The sequence below is a fragment of the Montipora foliosa genome, chromosome 8 (genome assembly GCF_036669935.1).
Source record: "Montipora foliosa isolate CH-2021 chromosome 8, ASM3666993v2, whole genome shotgun sequence".
Classification (NCBI taxonomy): domain Eukaryota; kingdom Metazoa; phylum Cnidaria; class Anthozoa; order Scleractinia; family Acroporidae; genus Montipora; species Montipora foliosa.
In genome coordinates this window covers 36245159-36267658 of record NC_090876.1, presented here as the reverse complement: position 1 = coordinate 36267658, position 22500 = coordinate 36245159, and the positions used below count along the sequence as shown (strand labels likewise).

The 22500-nt window shown below is 35.6% G+C and overlaps 3 protein-coding genes and 1 pseudogene across 4 annotated transcripts in view; 2 read left to right on the top strand and 2 right to left on the bottom strand.

Moving 5' to 3' along the window:
* Positions 1–22500, bottom strand: part of LOC137967808 (tetratricopeptide repeat protein 28-like) — a 54411-nt gene that overhangs the window by 21151 nt on the left and 10760 nt on the right. The gene's annotated exons all lie outside the window — the stretch shown is intronic.
* LOC137968761 (uncharacterized) lies at positions 15903–16439 on the top strand. The gene has a single exon (XM_068815255.1). The coding sequence runs from the start codon at positions 15903–15905 to the stop codon at positions 16437–16439; it is 537 nt and encodes a 178-aa protein (XP_068671356.1).
* LOC137968760 (uncharacterized) lies at positions 18976–19554 on the top strand (annotated as a pseudogene).
* Positions 21712–22203, bottom strand: LOC137968759 (THAP domain-containing protein 3-like). Its single transcript, XM_068815254.1, has one exon. It carries the CDS (start codon positions 22201–22203, stop codon positions 21712–21714), a length of 492 nt encoding a protein of 163 aa, XP_068671355.1.

The following is a 22500-nucleotide window of genomic DNA, read 5'->3' as shown; positions in this document are numbered from 1 at the left end:
TGTGATACGGGGTTGTATGAGATTGTTGATGAAGAATTTTTTGCTTACAGCATCATCATCATTTGTTGCCAATGCCAAACCTGTTATTTTATGTGTATTCATATTGATTGGTACATGCATTTGTAATTCATTGTTTACAACCTCATAAGCCAATTCGTAATCATAAATTGTAAAATCAAGGTTGTTTTTTGATTCACCTTTTATACCGTAAATCAGGACATACATTGGTAAAAGAGTTGGGCTTCTATTGTCATAAGTGGATTGAACAGTTACATATAACCGTCTTTCGATAGTTGGTGAAGAACCATCTGGTGATAAGTTCATGATAAAGCGATAATATTTATAATCTGTGTTGGTTTTGACTGTAGTGGTTCTATCGGTGTTCATGTTTCTTTTTTCAAAAGTAACCTGAAATGAATTAAACTCCACATCAAAACCAGTTTTTTGGAAATATATTTCTAAACACACAGTATATTTATCGCTATAATTGTCACGTATCAGTTTGAATAGATTAAAATCGAATCGTCCTTTGAACAGACTGGAACCATCTGTTGCCTTTTGAACCTTGAATGAAAATGCTTTTTTGTTGTTTTTATGTGGCGAGTTATTATAGTCGATTAAATTGGCATCCTGTATTCCATAATCGTCTGTAAATTCCCCATCATCCATAGCATATTTCAGCACATTTTTTCTGTTTGTGTGCGTAGTTATGTGACTCTTTACTATTTCGTCGTCTACATATTTCTTATTTTTTTCTATTTGTTCGTCTGTGTATCTATTGTTTTCGGTACTTATAGTTGAAAAAGCGTCATTTACTTGCTTCAAAGTAATTGCATCTTGATTATGTGTGGCTCTTCCGAGATTTATTATACGTTGATTGTTCATGTCTAGAACAGACGTCATTACACCGCTTCCATCCAATTTCAATGTTTTTCCAACCTCGGAATCGACATAAGCTTTATTAGTCACATCTCTGGCACTGGTTGGTTGTCCGCAATTTATTATTTTATTCAAAGACATATTCAAATTTCCAGTCATTTGAGAGGATCCGTCTAAACGAAGCGAATCTAAAAATAATCGATCAACATAACCTTTTCCAGTGGCATCATTTCTACCTGTCGGATTAGCAAGATTGACGATCTTTTTTTGTGACATATTTAAATTTCCAGTCATGTCCTGCGAACCATCACGGAGCACAACCTGATTTATATTGGGTTTGGTTGATAAACCAGTTTGTAATTGGTGTTTTGTAACAGCGTCAGAATTGCCAGCGCCTTCAGCAAGATTGCTGATTTTATTATTTCCAAAGTCAAAATCACCAGTAACAGAAACTGAACCGTCTCTTTTCAAATAATTGTTTAAATCTGATTTTTCCGCTTTTTGATTCACAAAGTCGTCAACGTAAAATTTATTGGTAGCGTCTGAATGCAATATTGGATCTTGCACTCCTGTGATTCTTTTATTTTTCATGTCGATCGGATTTTGAGCTTCTATCTTTCCATCGTTTGTATTTAATTCAAAATAAAAGCTATGTAGATGCATACTACTTACAGCATCACTGTGACCATGTCTAGCTGGAGCAATATTTTCGACACGCCGATTATCCATGTTAAGGGCTCCAGTCATTGGACTACTGCAGTCTAGTTTTAATGTCTTATTAACCTCAGAATCAACATAACTCTTTGTACTAGCGTCAGTGTTTGTTTGTGGTAAATCCACATTTCGCAGTTTTTTATTCTGTATATCATAATCACCATCATCTGTCAGTTTAAAACCAACACCAGGCAATCCTTTTACTATTTCAATGACTTTTTCATGTGAAAATGTGTCTTCAGGTAATTTACCATTTGAGTAACTCATATATACAATTGGTTTATATTTTTTCATCGAAATTCTTCTTTACTTGTTTCTTGGGTTTGTCAATATATATAAAACTAAAAGGGTCTCTGGTTGCTCTCTCGTATAACTGTTTGGATACATTGTTTTCACGGCATATGAGACTTTTTTCATTAGTACTCGGAAAATCATAAATGGCAAAATGTGAGCAGTTTAATCTAATATCTTTTGGTGTCTTATAGTAGCTTTGACTCAAATATATGGCACAGCAGTTTTTATGTCTCCCCTGTATAAAATAGTCAACTAATGGTTTTTGGTTTTTATCACATACGAAATCGTCGAATATCACAATTTTTTGATTGTCACCATTGAGATTTTTTACAGGAATTATTTTATCATTGCTTGCTTCAATGATATCATAACCAGCTTCTTCACTCCATGGTTCGAAATCATCCATGAGATTCTGATACTTTGACTGCTCTAAGTTTTTTGCATAAAGGTATATTTTATCAAAATACAACAGATTGTAAATCATATGCATCAGTGTGTTTGTTTTTCCCGAACCAGAAGGTCCACAAATGAGCATGCGGAAGCATCGATCAGGCATAAAATCATGTAGTTGTGTGAAGTTTGTGACAACATCATCGCCAGTATCATAATTAGGTATCTTCATTTATATTAAATCGTTACATTGTTTCGATAAAATGATGTAGTTAAACATGGTGTTCAACACGGTGTTAAACGATATTTTTTATATATAAATTTCCATTTTATGTAACGTAACAATATAACAATAAATGAGTTTACTTAAGTGGAAAGAACTCGCAAAGAGTAAATCTGAATTAGGGGATAAGATTAATTATGTCCATAATGCAATTACCAAACATGATATCGATCAGAAGACCAGTCAACAGGGATTTTCAAAAGTATTTGAACCAATTACAAGTAAATTAGATGATGTTATCGATAGTAATCAGGTTTTAAGGTTGCCAAGGAAAAAACGACCACTGAAGAAAGGAGAAGTTCCTGATTACGGCATTGATATAGAGGATGAAGTTCCAGATATGGGTTTAGATGATCTATTTGAACAACCTGTTTTACCACAGCAAGAAAAACAACTGGTGCCAAAACCGCCAAAATATGAAGAAGCTTTGAAAGACATTTTGGAAGGAAAAAAAGAGATTTCTGTTGATCCTAAGTACTTTCCTGAAGAACCAGAATTACCACCAGAATATGATGATGACGAGGAGATAGATTATGGAATGGAGGATGAAGATGTGGAAAATGAGATACTAAATGAGTTTGAAGTGCCTAATTATGACACAGTTGAAAAGACACTCAATCAACAAGGAATGAATGACAAAAAATCCAAAGCATATCTTGCCAAAATTTTAACACAAACTAGAATGAAAAGAAACAGTTTGAGAGGTTATAAAACACAGGTGACAAAACAATATAACAAGGGAATGATCGGGGAAGCACAAAGACAAGAGATGAACGAAAGAATAGACAGAGCTAAAAATGTCTTGAATGCATATATTGCACATTATGACACTAAATATGAAACAATAAAAGGTTCTGGAATCAGAAGAAAAAGAAAAGGTGGTAGTGTGATATTTTTTAACAAACCGAAAGAACTCATAAAAAAATTGGATTTAATCATTGGTGAGATATTGGCTGGTAATACAAGCATTGACATGCGAAATATGGGTGTTTCTATATTGGACACATTATTGAAAATGACAACAATTAACAAATCACAATATGGTAAATTATACAAACAATATTTCAAAATTTAATGTAACCTAATCACATAATGGAACGAGAGATAGTTTTATCATCTTACAGTGTGAAAAATAAAGGGGATAATAAACCAGAAGATTTTACAACAAATTTCACCAGACCTGTAACTCTAGACAATAATAAGCAATACGTTATCGGTCTTAACAGAGTCATTAACATGTCATTCACTTGGTTCAATGTTAATGCTGGGTACAAAAATCAATTAATCAAATACAGCTCCGATAATGGTTCAACTTTTAAGGACATTACCTTTCCAGCTGGGGTATGGAATTATACGGACTTTGACAGACATATTAAAAATGTGACGAAAACTGGTGATACGTATCCGATGACTCTTGAATTCAACGAAACAACATTCAGAGTCACGGTTACATTAGCTGCAAATTACCAACTTGATTTAAGAGCAAGTAATTTTAATGACCTGATCGGTTTTGACAAAAAGATATTAGCAAGTGGAACGCATATTGGACCAAAAGTGCCAAATCTCAGTCAAGACACAGACGTACTCAATATTCATTGCGATTTGGTAAACGAAAGTTTAGTTGACGGCGAAGAAACAGACATCATTTATTCATTCTCAACTAGTGTACTAAAACCAAGTTACTCCTTCACCCTCGAACCACAACGAGTTACATTTAATCCTGTTAACAAAACTACAATTTCATCAATCAGAATCATGATAACAGATGGAAAAAGAAGATTAGTGGATCTGAATGGAGCAGATACGTCTTTTTCACTCATTCTAAAAAGTATCTAATATAACAGTATAATGAAACCGTATGAATTTAAGAGGTTTTACCATCCAAAACTTGGTAAATTTGTATTTCAACACAAAGGGTCTGGGCTTATTATCGACAACATTTTCAAACCACTGAAGAGTGTGGCATCATCTGTTTTCAAGAAATTTGCAAAGCCATTAGCGAAGAAGGCGTTGGAATCAGGAGTATCACATGCAGGTGATAAAATTGGTAAGACGGTGGCAGAAAAGTCAGGAGACCTTATAATGAAAAGATTGGCAAATTTGAGAAAAGGAGCTACAACACAAAGGGCAATTGTTCCATCCTTACCCATTAAACAGCAAGAAGAAAGCGCTGACATGATACTAAATAGATTGATATCAGGATCTGGAAGAAGGCGTAGATTTTTCAAATAAATAACATGACAGCAAAATTATATAATACAATAGTATAAATGGCTTTTAGAACAAGTGAATTATTGCAAAGAAATGAGTTAGTGCGATTTCAACTTGATGATGTAATCCGAGCCCCAGGTAACGGTCAACATCAAGAAAAGAATGGTTATAGATTCACCATCAACGACCGAAGTTCTTTCTATGATTGGTACAATGCTTATTTCGAGATTCAATTCCAGTTACAAAAAACAGCAGATGGAGCTGGTTACGCAGCAGCCAATAGAATAACGGTGATAAACGGATCTCATTCATTTATTGCACATATGATGATTAAAAGTGCTGGGAAAATTGTTTATGACACTGACAATCTACATAAGGTCACTTTTGTGAAGAATCTGTTGGAATATTCTGATGATTACTCGAGAAGTGTAGCTAAGAACAGTTTTTGGTATTTAGACACAAATGATACGACAGCCGATACTAATTCAGGATATGAATCTAGAAGAGTGCTTACACAAGCTACCAATGATGATGGAACAGGAGGATCAAAAAATGTGAATTTGATCATACCTCTCAATCGTTACAGTTTTTTTGAAGAGTTGCAGGATAAAATGTTGGTTCCTATGCAGTTACAATTCAATTTGAATCTCCAGAACGACAATGAACTCATCAATATGGCAGGAGGAGTAGATGCCGGCAGAGTAGTGATTAACAGATTTCTTTTATGGGTTCCAAAATTAACACCAAAAGACAGTATGTACGACAAATTTGTAAGCTCTTTCATGAAAGAACACAAATGGACATATCAGCGTGAACTATATGCAGTGTCAGCACCTGCTAGAGTCAGTGGTTTTTTTCAGATTTCTTCCAGTATTGACAATGTCAAAGCAATTTTTGTTTATCTACAACGGGCTAAAACCAGAGTTGCAACTGAAAATCCATATATACTTGATACCTTCAAACTAAATGCAGCAAACGGCAACAGTTATTTAACAACATGCAGACTCGAATATGGCAATGGTGTTTTCTACCCAGAAACAGAATATGACAGTGAAAGCAAAGTGAGAATATTCAATGATCTGATGTCTTATGCAATGCGAAAAAATGATTACAACACCGGAACCCAGTTGAATCTTGCCAATTATAACAGCCTGTATCCACTGATCTTTTTCGATCTGTCATATCAAACAGAAAAAGTAACAAGAGACCCTAAACAGTTGATTTTCAGGTATAAAATAAGTGCCAATAGTGCAGCAGATTTCAATGTCCATGCAGTTGTATTGTACGAAGAGTCGGTTGTTATTGACAAGGTGGGTAATGAATTGGTGATAGTTTAAGCCCACAACTGAAATAGTAATATGAAATCAAGTAAATGACATATTTATTTGTAACTGGAATTATATAACATATATTATATGACTAAACTTCATGAAATCAACGTAAGACTTTCAGATAATCAAAAAAAGAATCTGAGTAATGCTTACCATAAAAGGGAAACAATTGTTCTAAGACTGACAAATGATTCTCTTAATGGAAACGACACTCTTTATGTTCCAGCAATGGTGAAAAAAAGATTGCAAAAAAATCGACAATTGAACAAAGGAATGGACATTAAGCTTGCTAAGACCAATATCAGAAAACAAGTAGGCGGAAGTCTTTTGAGCACCGTATTGTCACTTGGTATGAGAGCTCTTCCAGCAATTGGTAAAACCCTTGGGTTGAGTGCTCTTGGTGGTTTAGCAGAAGCCGGAGCTAAAAAATTGTTAGGATCGGGTCAAAAAGGCGGTGCTTTACCATTACCCATGATGATACCTTTCAATGCAATCAATCAACTGATGCCATATCTAAACATGTTCACTACAAAACAGCAAAGAGACATCATCAATGCAGCTCAAACAGGTTCTGGTGTGCATATAACACCTACTAAAACACAATCAGGTGGATTTTTAGGCACTCTGTTGGCTAGCATTGGAATACCTTTGGCTTTGAATCTTGTCAAAAAGCTAACGGGAAGAGGAGCACCGAGGGTAGGTAGACCAAGATTGCATGGTGAAGGATCACCTAGAATTGGAGCCCCCCCTCCATTTTACAGTTATCCGCCATATGTGACTGGTAATGGCAGAAAAAAAAAAACATCCTCAACCAAAAAAGGAAAAGGGTTACTATTAGGAAAAAACAGTCCATTCAATGGCATACCCATTTTGGGGGCAATATTGTGAAACCAAAATTTCACAAAAACATACCTATGTCCAATCACGATCTGAAAAAATGGTGTAAATATTTGAACATACCAATCAATGATGTACTGTCAAGAGATGAAAAAGTTCCACATAACCATAAACAGGCGTTATTCATATACAATCTTGAACCAGCTTATATGAGCGGAAGTCATTGGGTGGCCACTTATGTTAAGAATGATGTAATAAATTATTTTGATTCGTTTGGTATGCCTCCATTTCAAGAGATTGTGAATCATGCCAAAAAGAAAAATCTCACTTTGTTACATCAAAACAATCAGATACAAAACATACAAACAACAACTTGTGGGTATTTCTGTTTATACTTTCTAAATGAAATGAATAAGGGTAATTCGTATTATGATTTATTGCAAGTATTCAACACAAATGATACAATGAAAAATGAGAGATTTATTGAACGTTATTTCATAAATATCTAACTCATATATATAATGGTAAAATCATATTGTGTTAAACAGAAAAAGGTAACCGAATGTGTTGAACCTTCAGGTTACAAAACAGCTAAAAATGGTAGACTAATGTTCTTTTGCACTTGTGCTGAATGTGGTATTACAAAGACCAAATTTGTTAAAAAACAGGGAAACTAAACAGCCCGTTGGGAGCGGGCTTACTCAGTGATATTGCTAATACTGGAACAGAATTATTTTTAACTAAAGGAGTACCTTATCTTGGCAAAAAAGCCGTTGAAATGGGTAGATATTATGGTTCCGAATTAATGAGAGACCCAAAATTGCAGAAAAAAGCAATCGATTATGGTTTGAGAAAAATGAACCCTCTACTTCATAAAGTCGGTTCTGAAGCTCTCGATCAATTGTCAACAAAAATAAGACCAAATAAAAAATACACAACAAACAGAAAAGATCTTGATGGCGGCGCTGTTGACATTCACAAAGCTATTGGTAAATTGCCGAAACCAAAAGGCGGATGGACATTACCTGGGCATCATTACACAGGACCTTACAATGATTTGGAAAATCAACTGAAGTATGACCCAAAAACTGGTCAAATATTAGAAATATATGATATGCCAACTGGAAGAACTGATGCAATAGCAATGCAGCACGACGTTGATTATTCAGTATGCAAGGATGACAGAAAATGTAAAAACAAAGCAGATAGAAAAATGGTTCAAGCTTTAGACAACGTACCGTATAATGAAAGACAATGGGGGCATTGGTTGGCAAGAAATGTTATCAATACAAAGCAGAAACTAGGTCTTGGAGTTTCAAAAAACGGAAAAAGCCGTCGGGTAACTGGCAAGAAAAATTAGCAGATGAATTACATGCATCTATAAGACGCAACTTTACTCGGCGGCGTGTAATCGTAAATCATATTGACGAAATATGGGCAAGTGATCTAGTTGAAATGCAACAGTTTAGCAAATGGAATAAAGGTTATCGGTATCTTCTTATGGTTATCGATGTTTTCAGCAAATACGGTTGGATTGTCCCATTGAAGGACAAGAAAGGTGAATCTGTCACTGAAGCATTTAAAACAATATTCAAGGAAGGTAGAAAACCACAGTATTTATGGGTTGACAAGGGAAAGGAGTTCTATAACAAACACTTGAAGGACTTGCTGGCGAAAAATGGGATACATATGTACTCCACTGAAAATGAGGAGAAATGCTCAGTGGTTGAAAGGTGGAATAGAACAATTAAATCCAAAATGTGGAAACAGTTCACTGTTCAAGGTAATACAATGTATCTCGATATGCTGTCCAAACTAGTGAAACAGTACAACAACACAAAACATTCAAGCACAAAGATGACACCCGTTGAAGCATCTAACAAGAGGAATGAAGGCATAGTTTACTTCAATCTATATGATGATACAGAAACATTGAAACAGAAACCGAAATTTCAAACAGGTGACAAGGTTCGAATATCTAAGTATAAACGGAATGTGTTTGACAAGGGTTACACACCAAATTGGACAGAAGAAGTGTTCACAGTCGATAAGATCCAATACACTAATCCAATAACATACAAACTAAAAGATCTCAGAGGTGAAGAGATACAAGGCAGTTTTTATGAACCCGAATTATTAAAAGCCATACAGGATGTTTTTCGTATTGATAAAGTAATTCGGAGGGACTATAAAAAGAAACAAGCTCTAGTGAAATGGAAGGGATACAGTGATGAATTCAACAGTTGGGTACCATTGAAAGACATTGAAAACATATGAATTGTGGTGAAACAAACGCGCATAAATACTTATAAAAAAATAAAAATATATACTTGTATTATATGGACAAGTTTGAAAATGAAGAAAAGTTTGGGTTTTATTATGAAAGCGATCAAGCGTCTGATTCCGATTCCGATTGGGTGCCGTCGTCGCAGGAAAGTTCGTCTTCACAAGACAGTTGGTCGTCAGAAGAAAGTCAGATTTCATCTGAATCAAGCCAGGAAAGTGTATAAAAACAAAATCTAAACCTATAGTATGGATCCAGTTTTTCATTATTATGAAACTCAAGAAGAGTGGCAACGCTTCCAAAAAAAATTCATCAAAGCTTGTAAAAAGAAACAGTCAGAGACAGGTGTGGATTACCTGAAGGTATATTTACAACCATTATTTTCCGTTTCAGGTTCGCCAAAGTTAAATACCGATGAAATGAAACTGAAATACAAGTATTGCATATTACGTTTAATAAAAGACAAACAATTACGAAGATTTGCATTTGAAACAATTCGAGAAGAAGAACTTTTGAAAATGATAAAACCACCGGTCACAGCTAAACTTATCAAAAATAACAAAAACCGTTACAGACTTCTTGTCAGTGATGGCCTTAAAACTTTCGATGTCAGAAAGCCAGACTATGACAAATTGAAAAAAGCATTCAATCTAAACGATTAGTATATGACCTTCAAAGGAAGTGAAATAGTGAGAACATTATGTTTGAGAAAATTAGTCGTAGAATCGATTTGTGACATAATAGTAAAAAATGCCAGTTACATGCATTTTGTGAGAAAAATGAAGTTTCCTATGTTAAAATTGGCAATAAAAAAAGGAGTTCCAAAGGAAGAAATCAGAGAAGCTTTCAACAAAACAGATGCCAAAATGACTTTTTTGTTTAGAGAGTTCGAAAGATATCGTAATTTTTTGGCGCCATTAAAACTGTTGCAAGAATAAGACATAAAAACAAAACAAAATCATATTGTATATGAACCCAGAATTAAAATTCAATGCATTTATAAACTGCGTAATTGGAGATCCAAGTTTAAAAACATTTTTGGAAGACTTGATAGATTCCAATGTGTTATCTGTAATTCATCCACCGGTAAAATTGAAATTGGTGTTTACCAATGAAGTGTTGATGGTCAAAATAACAGATGGTGTGAACAGTTATGTCATGAGACCAATTGATATTGATGACAATATGTTGCAAGACATTACACGAACTTATAAAAGATATGCCCCAGAAGATTTAGAATCAGAATCTGACACTGAATCTGCTAGAGATGAGTTTTACCATAATTTGCGTTTTGACAGAGACTAAACATATATAAAAAGGAATGAATAATCTCTTATTATATTATGGAGACTGAAAGGAGAGGTCGAAAGAAGATTTTTACTGATCGTGAAATTCAAGACAGAAAAAACAAATATGGACGTGAAACGGAATGGTACTGTGTTATATGCAACAATGGTAAAAATTATGCTATGAGAGGAAAACACCAACATTTGAAAACCGAAAAACATAAACTGCTTATGAGAATTCATGAATTGGAAAACCAATAAATATATAGTTTACCACATTTTTCACAGTTAAAATCAATCGAGCCACGGTTGGTTTCAACTAAAAACCCATAGACACTTAAAAAGATGTTACTTGTTATATTGTATAGAGTATGAAAAAAAATATCTCGACTAATAGTAATAATATGAAAGAAAAAATAGTGTATGAAAAAATAAACGTGTCACTCAATCGATACAGAAGACAAGAAATCAGAATGGCTGGTTCATTCACAAAGAAAAATTCATCATTTTCAAGACTGTTTGAACAGCGAATTGATGAAATTGGTGGAAGGCGTGTGCGTGTTTCTGTCTCAGTGTTTGTCACTATCAGGGATTTGAATAAAGACAGAGACACGAAAAGATCATTTGGTCCATTTGACACGGTTGTACCGAAATTAAGTCTTGAAGACATGTACAAATTCTTCATGTACACATTATTGACCAGCAATTTCACATTGTTGTCAGCTGATGTGATTACAGAAATAGGTGGTAGAGTGATAACATATGATCCACAATTTTTCGCTCATCATTTTATGGCTAGTTTGAAGTTGGAGTCATATTTGTTAAGTGGGCAAAGAAAACCCAAATCATATGGTTCTAACAGTTGTGTAATTGATTATGTTTGGGATCAGGTTCGAGGCAAAAGAGGTTTCAAAACATATGATTATGACAAATTAAAAAACGAAATGTTTAAATATTGTGCGGATCCACCAAGAATGACAACCAAAGAATTGATTGATTGGGCAAAGTATTGCCATCCAGGTGTGTCAATACACGCATATGATAGCACATACAGAAAATTCAAATCACATACTAATAAGCACAATTGTGATGTTTCACTGGTCTACATTGTCAAAGACCATCATTGTTATCCCATTACAGACGAAAAATTAAAACTTACAGCAGCCAAAGCAAATCAAGGAGGCTGTAATGACTTATTAAAATACATGACTGAAATGAAATGGTCCAGAAATCACGAATATGTGCATAAATTGGATAAATTTGACGATATTTACGAATTAGACAAAAATGACAACATTATCGTTTTGCCTGAAGATGTTAAAATGATGCAAGCCATTGATGCATACATACATTCCACCTGTTATTATGTGGAGTACTTGCATTGGAACAATAATGGGATATTGGATGGTTTCATAGATCATAGGAACAACATGTTTCTCTTGAATGACGAATACGACATCAGAAAATCCATTTGTGATCATCTGTTTGGTTTGTATAAAACTCATGACTTTAAATGGGTTAATCAAACTTACACGAGTTTGGCTTCTGCGTTGTTCAAACAAATATGTGGTTATTTACCTGCATCGACATACAATGTGCAAACTCGTGAAATGCTTGATGATTATTATCCAAGGGCTCTTCAATGGTGTACAACGGAAGACATTCCTGATGATGTGGTCAACATTGATATATCCAAATCGTATCCAAATGTTTTGCTCAACAATGGTATGGCAATTCCAGTTTATAGTATTCATGACGTAGTAGAGCCGTTTTATGGCAGAAGTGATCTTAGAAAATGTGGTGAATTTTACATTGAAGAAACCATATTGTACAATTATGGAACACCTTTGAAAATCGAAGCTGGTTTTTACAGTAGCGCTTTGGTGTCATATTTGGTTGATGAACTGAACATGTCTGACAAGCAGATTAAATACAAAATTGTTTCTAAGAAAGCTCTTAAGCCTGGCACATTCAAGCCGTTTTTAAAACATGTATTTGAAATATTTTCTGAAGATAAAGCCAAACGATTAGCAAACAGTTTCATTGGCGATCTAGGGAGGAAATACAACAGGACCAATACAGGATTCACTTGTGTTGAGTATGATACAGCAATGGCTTGTTGGACTCAAGGCATCAAAGACGGGCGCAATATCGTGATAGACAGCTACAATGAAATTTACTTGATCAAGGAACAAAAATGTGAACGGTTGTTTTCAGACAATACAAGTGTAAACAGATTTGTTGTTTCTCAGGCAATATTGAAATGTTTGGAGCTTATTCGTAAATGCTATGGTGAAAAGAGTGCGTTATATGCTTATAATACTGATGGCATATTTATTACCAATCCAAAAGTCATATTGGAGAACAAAAAAGATGTTGTGTTTGACATCAAGAATATCGGCAAAGCATATATTACAGACATATATTACAAGCATATATTACAGACAGCCCACTATGCTACTTTGAGCGCCATTACAGAGAAAACATGGATATTAACTGTTATAAAGCACAAAAGGGTGAAGGTTGCATGTATAATGGTCAAGCTGGTTCTGGCAAAACAACCAAATTGTGCAAAATGGTAATGAAAACCGATAAGCCAATAGTGTTGAGTTTTACAAATAAAGCTGTCCAGAACGTCAAAGACAGATTGAGAAAAATGCAATATGAAGGCAATCCTGACGCTATTTGTCACACTTTCGATTCTTATTTTTGCGAATGGAACGGTTTTTCATCAGAAACAAATCTCAAAAGCTTAGAAGACAAAACCATCTTTATCGAAGAATTTTCAATGGTACCGAACAAATGGATGACACTGATTTACAAAGCCTTTGTGTTGTATGGTATTAAGGTTTACATGTTTGGTGATCCAAATCAATGTTCTCCTGTTGAATCTGGCAGTAAAATAAGTTATGATTATCTCAAATCCAAGTCTGTCAGACAAATGTGCCCGCAAATTGAGACTTTGAAATACATCGAGGATTCTTGTCGCTATGACAAAAAAACACACGTTGTACTTGACAGATTCTTGATGAAAGGTAAATTAGCAAAAAACTTCTCTATGACACGAAAATTGTACAAAAATATATGTTATTTAAACAAAACAAGAATTGAAGTCAATACACGTTGTTGTGACAGGTTCGTAAAGGGCAAAGAATACGTATCTGTAGTGTTTACATACAATGACAAAAAGGAAGAATATAAAGTATGTGTCGACATGCCTGTGATTGCATCTGACAATATCAAGGAACACAAAATATTCAATACAATGGAATTTACAATTGAAAGCGTTTCGGAAGATTCATTTTGGATTAATGGAGAAGAGTTTGACTTGAAAACATTTTCTCGGTGTTTCATTCCAAGTTTTTGTGTAACCGCTCATAAATGCCAAGGAGCAGATATTGATGAACCTTACAACATTTATGATGTCAATAGAATGGACAAAAAACTATTGTACACTGCTTTATCAAGAACAACCAAATTCGAATATATTCATCTTGACAACAAAGATTTGAACAATAAATATCAGGAACGTAAAATGCCGTTTTTAGAATTGACTAATGCCAAATTCAACAGTCTGTATAGTGAAGGCAAAATTTACAAAGTGCTTGTTGATGATAAGGTTTACATTGGTTCAACATGCGAGGACCTGGCAACACGATTAAATCGACACCTGAAGGATCGCAAAAGCCAAATATATAAATACAGGAAGAAAAAGCCTGTGATTGAACTGATAATCAAAGCGCCTACAAACGACAAAAAAAGTTTGGAAAAAATAGAAAATGCTTACATTCAAGATTATGCTGAAAAATGTGGTGAATCATTGCTAAATGTAAAAGCAAATCCATTAAAACCAAAAAAGGTTCAATTCAAAGTACAAATGGAAAATCAAAAACAGTTAGAGGAGCGTATTGCCAAATTAGATGACAAAATAAAAATAAAGGACAATGAAAACGACAAGTTTCTATATTTCGACAATATAATCTTAGGTAAGCGTTATAAGACAATGGCAAGATATGTTAACAATGATAAAGAAGCTGCTCTAGAACAGATCAGTGAGAAAAAACGTCAGTTGATTGAAGAATTGACTGTTCATTTTAACTAATTTAGTTTTGTGCAATTTTACCCCTTATGGGGCTTGATTGAATTTTCTTTTGCGTTTTGACCCCTACTAATGGCAGTTGCGTTTTGACCCCTATTGTTAGCAGTTTTTGCGTTTATACCCCTGGGAAGACGAGTGTGGGTTTTGTCCATCACAGCCGTCGTAGTTCTAAAGTCAATTTACATGATTACTTACAGTTTTCGAAAGGTCGTACCAGGTCTGCTCATGGTTACAAAATTTGGACACCATTTGCTCGAACTAACATCTATAAATTCTCCTTTTGGCTTAGGTATATTAATAAGTGGAATGATCTGCCAGAAAACTTAGTTCATTGTAATTCTGTCAGTAAATTTAAGAAAGGTCTTAAAAGTTATTTATACAACGTGACTCAGTAATCTTTTTATCCATTCATTTTTCTTTACTCTTTGTAAATATTCTACATTTTCTCCATGTTTATAGTTCAAATATTTTTAATGACCGTATAATGTATTTATATTTCATAGTTTCTTAATATTTCTATATTTAATGTTTATTAATATATTATATTTGTTTTAATCTAATCTGTTTTGGGGGTTGCCGTATATGAGGATTCAGTTCTTCCCTGGCAGCACCCTTTTTGCGATGTTCTTTGCAAATAAAGTTGTTATAAATTATAAATTAAATAAATTATACAAGTTTCCTTCGAATTGGAAAAGCTGGTTTTTCGTAGCAATCTCTAACAGCTCTATAAGGTTAGTTTTTGTGATGTTAAGGTCATATTCTTTGTTGAACCAATTGTCTTTGAAAGCTTTCTCCGCTAGGATTTCGATTGTTTCATCCACTGGCACGTTTGTGAAAAGAGACGAAACATCATATGACACTAAAATGTCCTGTTTATCGATTTTCATCCCCTGACGGTCATCAGCAAACGAGAAGATGACATTAATGGTTTGGTCGTTGACGGACAAAGGTTTTAGCTTTTCGTCAAGCCACTTAGCAAGCTTGTAATTGTAGGTTCCTGTTGCTGACAGGATCGGATTGCTCTTTACGGAGAGTGACGATAGTTCTCAAAATGCAGGCAAACGAAGGGGAGGACATTTCTCACGGATCTCATTATAAACCTCGTTAATCGTCACTCTCCGTAAAGAGCAATATCTTCAGTTGATGAATGGTCAGACAAAAAAGATCTCGAAGCTTCTCAACAAGAACACTGATATTAACGAACATATCAAGAATCTATCTTCATACCGGCTGTCCTTCTTTCAGAAGCTTGCCTTATGCCGTGGACTTCGCTCTCCCACAGCCAGTTTCACCAATGGAGATACAAGCAACCTTTGAGAAAGCATATTGGAAACTAGAACCAAAACTAAGCGAGGAGAACAAGGAATTAGCAGCTGCAACGCTACGTTCTATTGCCCTTAACTACATGAAGAGGAAGGGCCCGACACCACCAAAATCAATGTTAAGAGCGATAGGTCAGTTAAAGAAGAGAGACAACATCGTAATTACACGACCGGATAAGGGTTCGGGAGTTGTGATCTTACACAAAACAGAGTACGTCAGCCTATTGAAGGAATCATCTATTAGCGATGAAACTAAATTCATACCCATTAGCCTTGAAAGACCAAAGGCAAAGGGAAGACCTCCGAAGCATTATCACCCGCTACTTAAAAAGGAGAAGGAATTGTCCTCTATCATGAAGAAAATTCTTCCGCAACCCATAGCTGACTCACTGATACAGAAGGGTTCCAGGCTCGCACACCTTTATGGTTTACCAAAGACGCACAAGACGAAACTAGTAGTCCGTCCGATCCTGTCAGCAACAGGAACCTACAATTACAAGCTTAAGTAAAGATGAAACGTATAGGTCAATGAACTCACACGATAAAGAGCAACTTCTCTTAAATAGATTCTTGTAACACCTATACACCTTGTTTTGTGGTGTACAATAAAGTTATTATTATTATTATTATTATTATTACTATTATTATTATTATTACTATTATTACTATTATTATTATTAAACTGTCAACAAAAGTACAAATAACCTGGCAGCGCATGAGTATAGGCTACTTAGAGCCTCTTGTTTTTTATTCTTTTTTGTGTGTGTATTGTTTCTATGTCAATATTTTAGAGTTTTGGTCAGTATCTTATTAGCATTTTTGTAATCGGTTACATATATTTTAGCGCATTCAAAATTTTTACTGTTCAACTTGAAAATGACCGTCGAACGGTCAAAACGTCGTTGTTTTTTTAACGTTAACTTTCATAGTGAAATCCGTTTCAAAAAACTTGTTGTTACAATACACAAGGGTACTCTAATTATGTACCATCAACAATGATTTTTAAATTATTTACAATCCACAGTGAGAAATAGAAAATGGTGTACTTTTTTATGCAATTAGATGAAAATACTGTTTTACCACAATTGCTTGTAATCTCGCGATCCGATTGGCTAATTTTCTGTTGTCGATAGAAGTCTAGACAACGCTGCTCGCGTCAAGCTCGTGTCAATTTGTCACGTAATGTAATAGCCAATCAGGAACCCTCATTTTGGGAAATAAACCAATCGTATTGGGAGAAAGTTATAGACAACGCTTGCTCTTTCTTTGTGTCATGATTTTGGTCACGCTCTGAAATAAAAACTATCTTTGGCGTTGAATATTGTGGTAAGAAACAAATCGAAAGTGGTTCAGTGTTGTCCGTACTCTTATCAACAACGATATTCATCATCACAGTGGTCAAAATTTGTTATGGACTCACTCGGCTGCCCCTCGTGAGTCATTTTGGCCACAACATTTTGACCACTGTGATGACGAATATCGTTGTCGATAAGAGTAAAGACAATGCTGAACCACTTTCGATTTGTTAATTAAGTTGAACATAAGTTGAAGGATTAAAGAGGACGCATCGATTCTCTGTGACTCTGAGTTTCTCGCCTAAGCGCTCGTCAGACAGAGCTTAGTAACTAAGATCAATCAAGTTCTGTCTGACGAGCCCTTTGGCGCGAAACTCAGAGTCACAGAGAATCAATGCGTCCTCTTTCATCCTTTAACTTATGTATACTTAGCTCTGCTACCACAGCACTGAGCACTTTATGCCAAGGTAGACTCTACCTACATTTACTCTACATTTATACCGTATATAAACAAATAATTAGGACATGATTATACTTTTGCCCCTGGTTTCCATACAGATCTGTTTTATACAGGACGTTTAGTTTGCCCTGCACTCATCAGGGTATAACCAAGAGTGATTAGGAACATGCAACACGAACAGTCATGTATGACTCAAAAAGGTGTAAACACGCAAAAAAAGAACGAGACCAATATCTAGGCATCTTAAACCGAACAAGCTAGGTCAATAAACTAAAGGATTTATAAGATGGGACAATACACTGAAAAATTATCTTTAATCTTGCGGGATCAAGCGAGAAATCCCGAGCGGGCAGTATAGCTCCATCTTGCCCACTCGGGTAGCCAATCACAGTGCGGGATTTGGTTCATCTTGCCCTTTCACGAAGCTAGTCACATAATAAATAGAGTTTCGATAAATGCAAGTATTTGAAATAACACAAAAGTTATTATCTACTCCCTTGTAGGCAAGTGACATGCACATGTAGCTACCAAAATGTATTACAGAAATTAACAGGCAATCATTAGCCAGGCCTCAGTTGTTTAAAAAGGTGCCTAATGCTATCCACTGGATAAATTACTACCCACTGCATAACTCAATTGGTTCCCCAATACGTATCCACTGGATAGCAATTTATTCAGCAAATATAGCTATCCACCTTTCGAACAGCTGGGGCCCAAAGGGTATCCAGACATCCTGTAGATTATAAGAAATTCAAGACAAATAGCTGTTATTACAGTTGAGCTCACAGTATAGCGGTATTAGTTACAGAGTACGCGAAAGGGAGGCTTTCGGGTCAACATTTCCCGAGAATAAAAGCACCGTATGTGAAAATTTTGAAGAAATAATTAATTGTGAGTTCAGGATTTTGCATTTTTCTCGCAAAAAGAGAGGCTAAAATTACTTAGGGGAAACTGCCCTCGTCATTTGACGAAGGCTAGTCTCAGAACGTAGCTTTCATACCGTGTAGGAAAAGCGAAAGATGGCACTGCTTCGAGTGATGCCAACAAACGTGAACTAATGCACAGGTACCGTCATTCTTACTGCCCAATTTTTTTCCACTCTAAAACGTATATAATGTTATATTTTTTGCAGAGTTGAATTACATAGAAAAATGGATGGGAAAACAATTTCACTGAGAGTTGAACACACTTAGCATCTGATGCGAAAAATAATGTTGATGCTTCCTCATCAAGCAAGAGTTCTCCGAACACTCTACACAAGTTCCAACAGGCTGCAAACTGGTGTTTCACATGATACAGAGGGCTGAATGTCCACCGTTTACAATTGAGAAAATGATGAATTACTTTATTAAGAGAAAATCAGGAGATAATGAAGGCATTTAAGACTATAAGAATTTAAACAGTAAGCAATTTGGACTATCCAAACATGGTAATGTACAAAAATTAATATTGAAGTTGCCAATAGTGAAAATGGAGACGTGATCTATATAAGATGTGAATGTCTACCAGAGAATTTGAAATTTGAAGAATTTGAAGTACAAGCTCAAATTATGTTACTATGATCAATTCTGGAGAGCAAGCTGGTGAGATCACCTATGCCTGCTGCAGTCCATGCCCAGCAGGGAAAGGACCATTTGCCTCTTGCATCAACACTTAGCTGCTTTATGCTTTGCTCTTGAAGAGTTTGTTAGATGGACGCAGAGCAGAGATTTTGCTACCTGTAATGAAAGGCTTCAAACTTGGAACCAGCAGCGGAAACAAAAATTGGATCCAAGATCTTTGTATGAAATCGACTTCAGCAAAAAGATTTATGGTAAAGAGAATGCAGGGGACAGGAAGATTCTTCATGACCCTAGACTAGCTGTATAGACCTCTTTCATAATGGCGGCCCAATAAATTATTCTTTTGTTTTAATGCTAATAAGCCCTACTAACCTCGCTACGACGAGCAAATTTCAAAAGAATATTTGTTTTAAAACGAGGGCAGTAGGTCTAATTAACGTAAATACAAAAGAATGTAAAGTTGGTCGCCATTTATGAAAGTGGTCTATACAGACACACTGAGAAAGCAAACCAAAACGTGCTTGACAAAATCAGGGAAGCTAACTTAGAATGTGGTTTTTTCAACATTCTATCACATGACAAGCATCCATCAAAGGGTTTTAATGGAGACCACAACAGCTACCACTAACATTATTTCACCACCCAAAGAACAACCAACTTCACCTCACGAAATTTATGAGAGAGCAAACAGAATCAAGAAAAATCTTTTTGTAGATGCAATTGAGAGAGAAAGAATAAAGGAGGCAACAAAACTGCAGAGTGGTTCTCAGGAATGGTTTGAAGTCAGAAAAATTCGAATAACTGCTTCTAAAAGTAAAAAGACCAATTCAAAGACCAACAACTACTCCCACAAAGGCCATGATAGACATTCTTCACCTCAAGGAACACTTCCAAAGTCAAAAATGCAACAGAAACTTGAAGATGAAAGGAAATACTAACGATGCATGAAGAGATACTTGGTTGTAAAGTCAATAATGTAAGAGGTTTTTTGTTATTATTTGATATAACTGAAATGAACAAGAGAAAAATACATGCAGTTGGTCATGCTGATTTGCAAATAAGCTGAAAATTTGCTAACACAAGAGTTGAGGGCACACCCTTTCACCCCACCCCTACGCCCACTGGAAACTGACAGCTTGTGTTAATGCTAACAAAAAGATTATCTTATGTGATTGAAAACAATGAGATGTACCATGTAGCCTTGTCCCATGTGTTCAACCCAGTTACTGTGTATTTTACTATTACATATTTGAAGGCAGAGCTCATTTGTCACATTTGGGAATGGCACTTAATGAAGAAAGGTACTTTTCAAGTAAATATGCTAATTACAAGAATGTATTTATGAAATATGCAATGCAACTGTGCTTGTAAATTTAATGTAAGCCTCTTAACACTTCAAAGCCCCTTCTAATAAGATCCCTCGCCAATTAAGGACTTTGAGGGCCTGAAGCTGAAGCTAAGCCCTAGGGCACTACATATAATAGAGGAAAAACTATCTCAAAGCCCACATTTATTTTACAAGAGGCGGCAAAAAATTAGTGATCATTGCACACACAAAGAAAATCATGTCAATTAGGCCACTCTTGCCTAGAGTTGTTGGAATAAAGTCTAAAAATATGATAGTTCTTCACACGTTCAATTGCACATTCAACATAAATTCTGAGGGTTGCAATCCTTCTGGTTGCTAGCATTTCCTGTTCTGTCCTGATTGATTCATAAAGGGAGGGACATTCACCTTGACACCTTTCTAAGGCCAACAATTCTTGAATATTGAACCCCCGATCTGCCATGACGTAATCTCCTTGCTGTAATTTGTCAATAGAAGGACCAATAGAAGCAGATTTACTGGTTAGGGTTAGGGTTAGGGTTAGGTTTTACTGGTTCCTTATAATAATAATAATAATAATAATAATCTAGTCGGATGCTCTAACCACTGAGCTACTGGAGACTCTATGGTGAGCAAGGGTCAATTTGGGTTCAAATCCCATCTGGGACTCGGATATTTTTCCGAGTCTACATTTCTCCTTACATTTAATATCATTGTTGTTGTTTCATCTTTCACACACTCACTTTGGAGGTTGGTTGGCTGCATCTTGATATGCTTTAATGTGACAGCGCGATGCTGTTAGTGAGTTTCAAATGTGCTAGTCAGTACTTGGCTGTGTAGCCGCGCGATGCAGTTCCAGTCGAGACCCACAAATTGACCCTTGCTCACCATAGAGTCTCCAGTAGCTCAGTGGTTACAGCATCCGACTAGATCACGGAGGGCCGTGGGTTTAAATCCCATCTGGGACTCGGATATTTTTCCGAGTATACATTTCTCCTTACACTTAATATCAATTTTGAATTACTCTTAATATTATCAATGTTAAAGAGACTTTGTTAGAACATGCTTTCCAACTCTTTCCTAAGCTCCAGTTCTAGTTCAAGTTGTTTCATTTTTTCAGTAAGTTCTTTTTCGAGTTCATTTAAGCGCTTCACTTCTTCTTCCTTTTCTTTTAAGCTGCTCCATTAAAAGTTCTTCTTTGCTTTTAACTGCCTCAGCTTTATCAGTAGTGACACTTGGAAATCCATAATCTTGGCATGGAATACTTACAGATTCTAATTCAGCTAAATTATCGACAGGGTTAGATTGAGAGTTCAGTATAACTTTATCTAATTTGACTCGGCTCTTTGTTGTCTCACATCCAGCTGAGTGATATACAGGGCCTTCCCGCTTTGGCTTTTCCTCCGCTGAAAAAATGAATCTTGTCGGAACAGATCCACTTTTGAGATACCTTTTTCCTCCCACACACCGCATAAAACAATCTTCAGAAAAGTGCTCACTGCAGAGATAAGAATGTTTCGACACAGGAGGGTCTTTTCTCTTTATTTTAAGCAGCCAAGTTCGAAGCTTACATGTAGCATTGTTTACAGGTAAAGTTTGAACATTCGGGCTTGTTACTTCTGTTAACATATCCATAAGCAATGCAGTGCCTTACCATGCTTTTTACGACAGAATCAGGCCAGATGAACGACCAGCTGCGCAAACACAAACGAAGAAAACAGTCCACAGAGGTCAAAAAGCCATGCAATTCTTTAAGGTATTTCTCGATTGACCCGAAAGCCTTGCTTTCGTGCGCACTGAAAGTAACGCCGCTGAAACGTGGGCTCAACTGTAACAACAGCTATTGACTCACATGTAACCTATACCTTTATGGGAAAACATGCCTCCTATTAAATGGATGAGTATCAACAAACTAAAATTGAATAA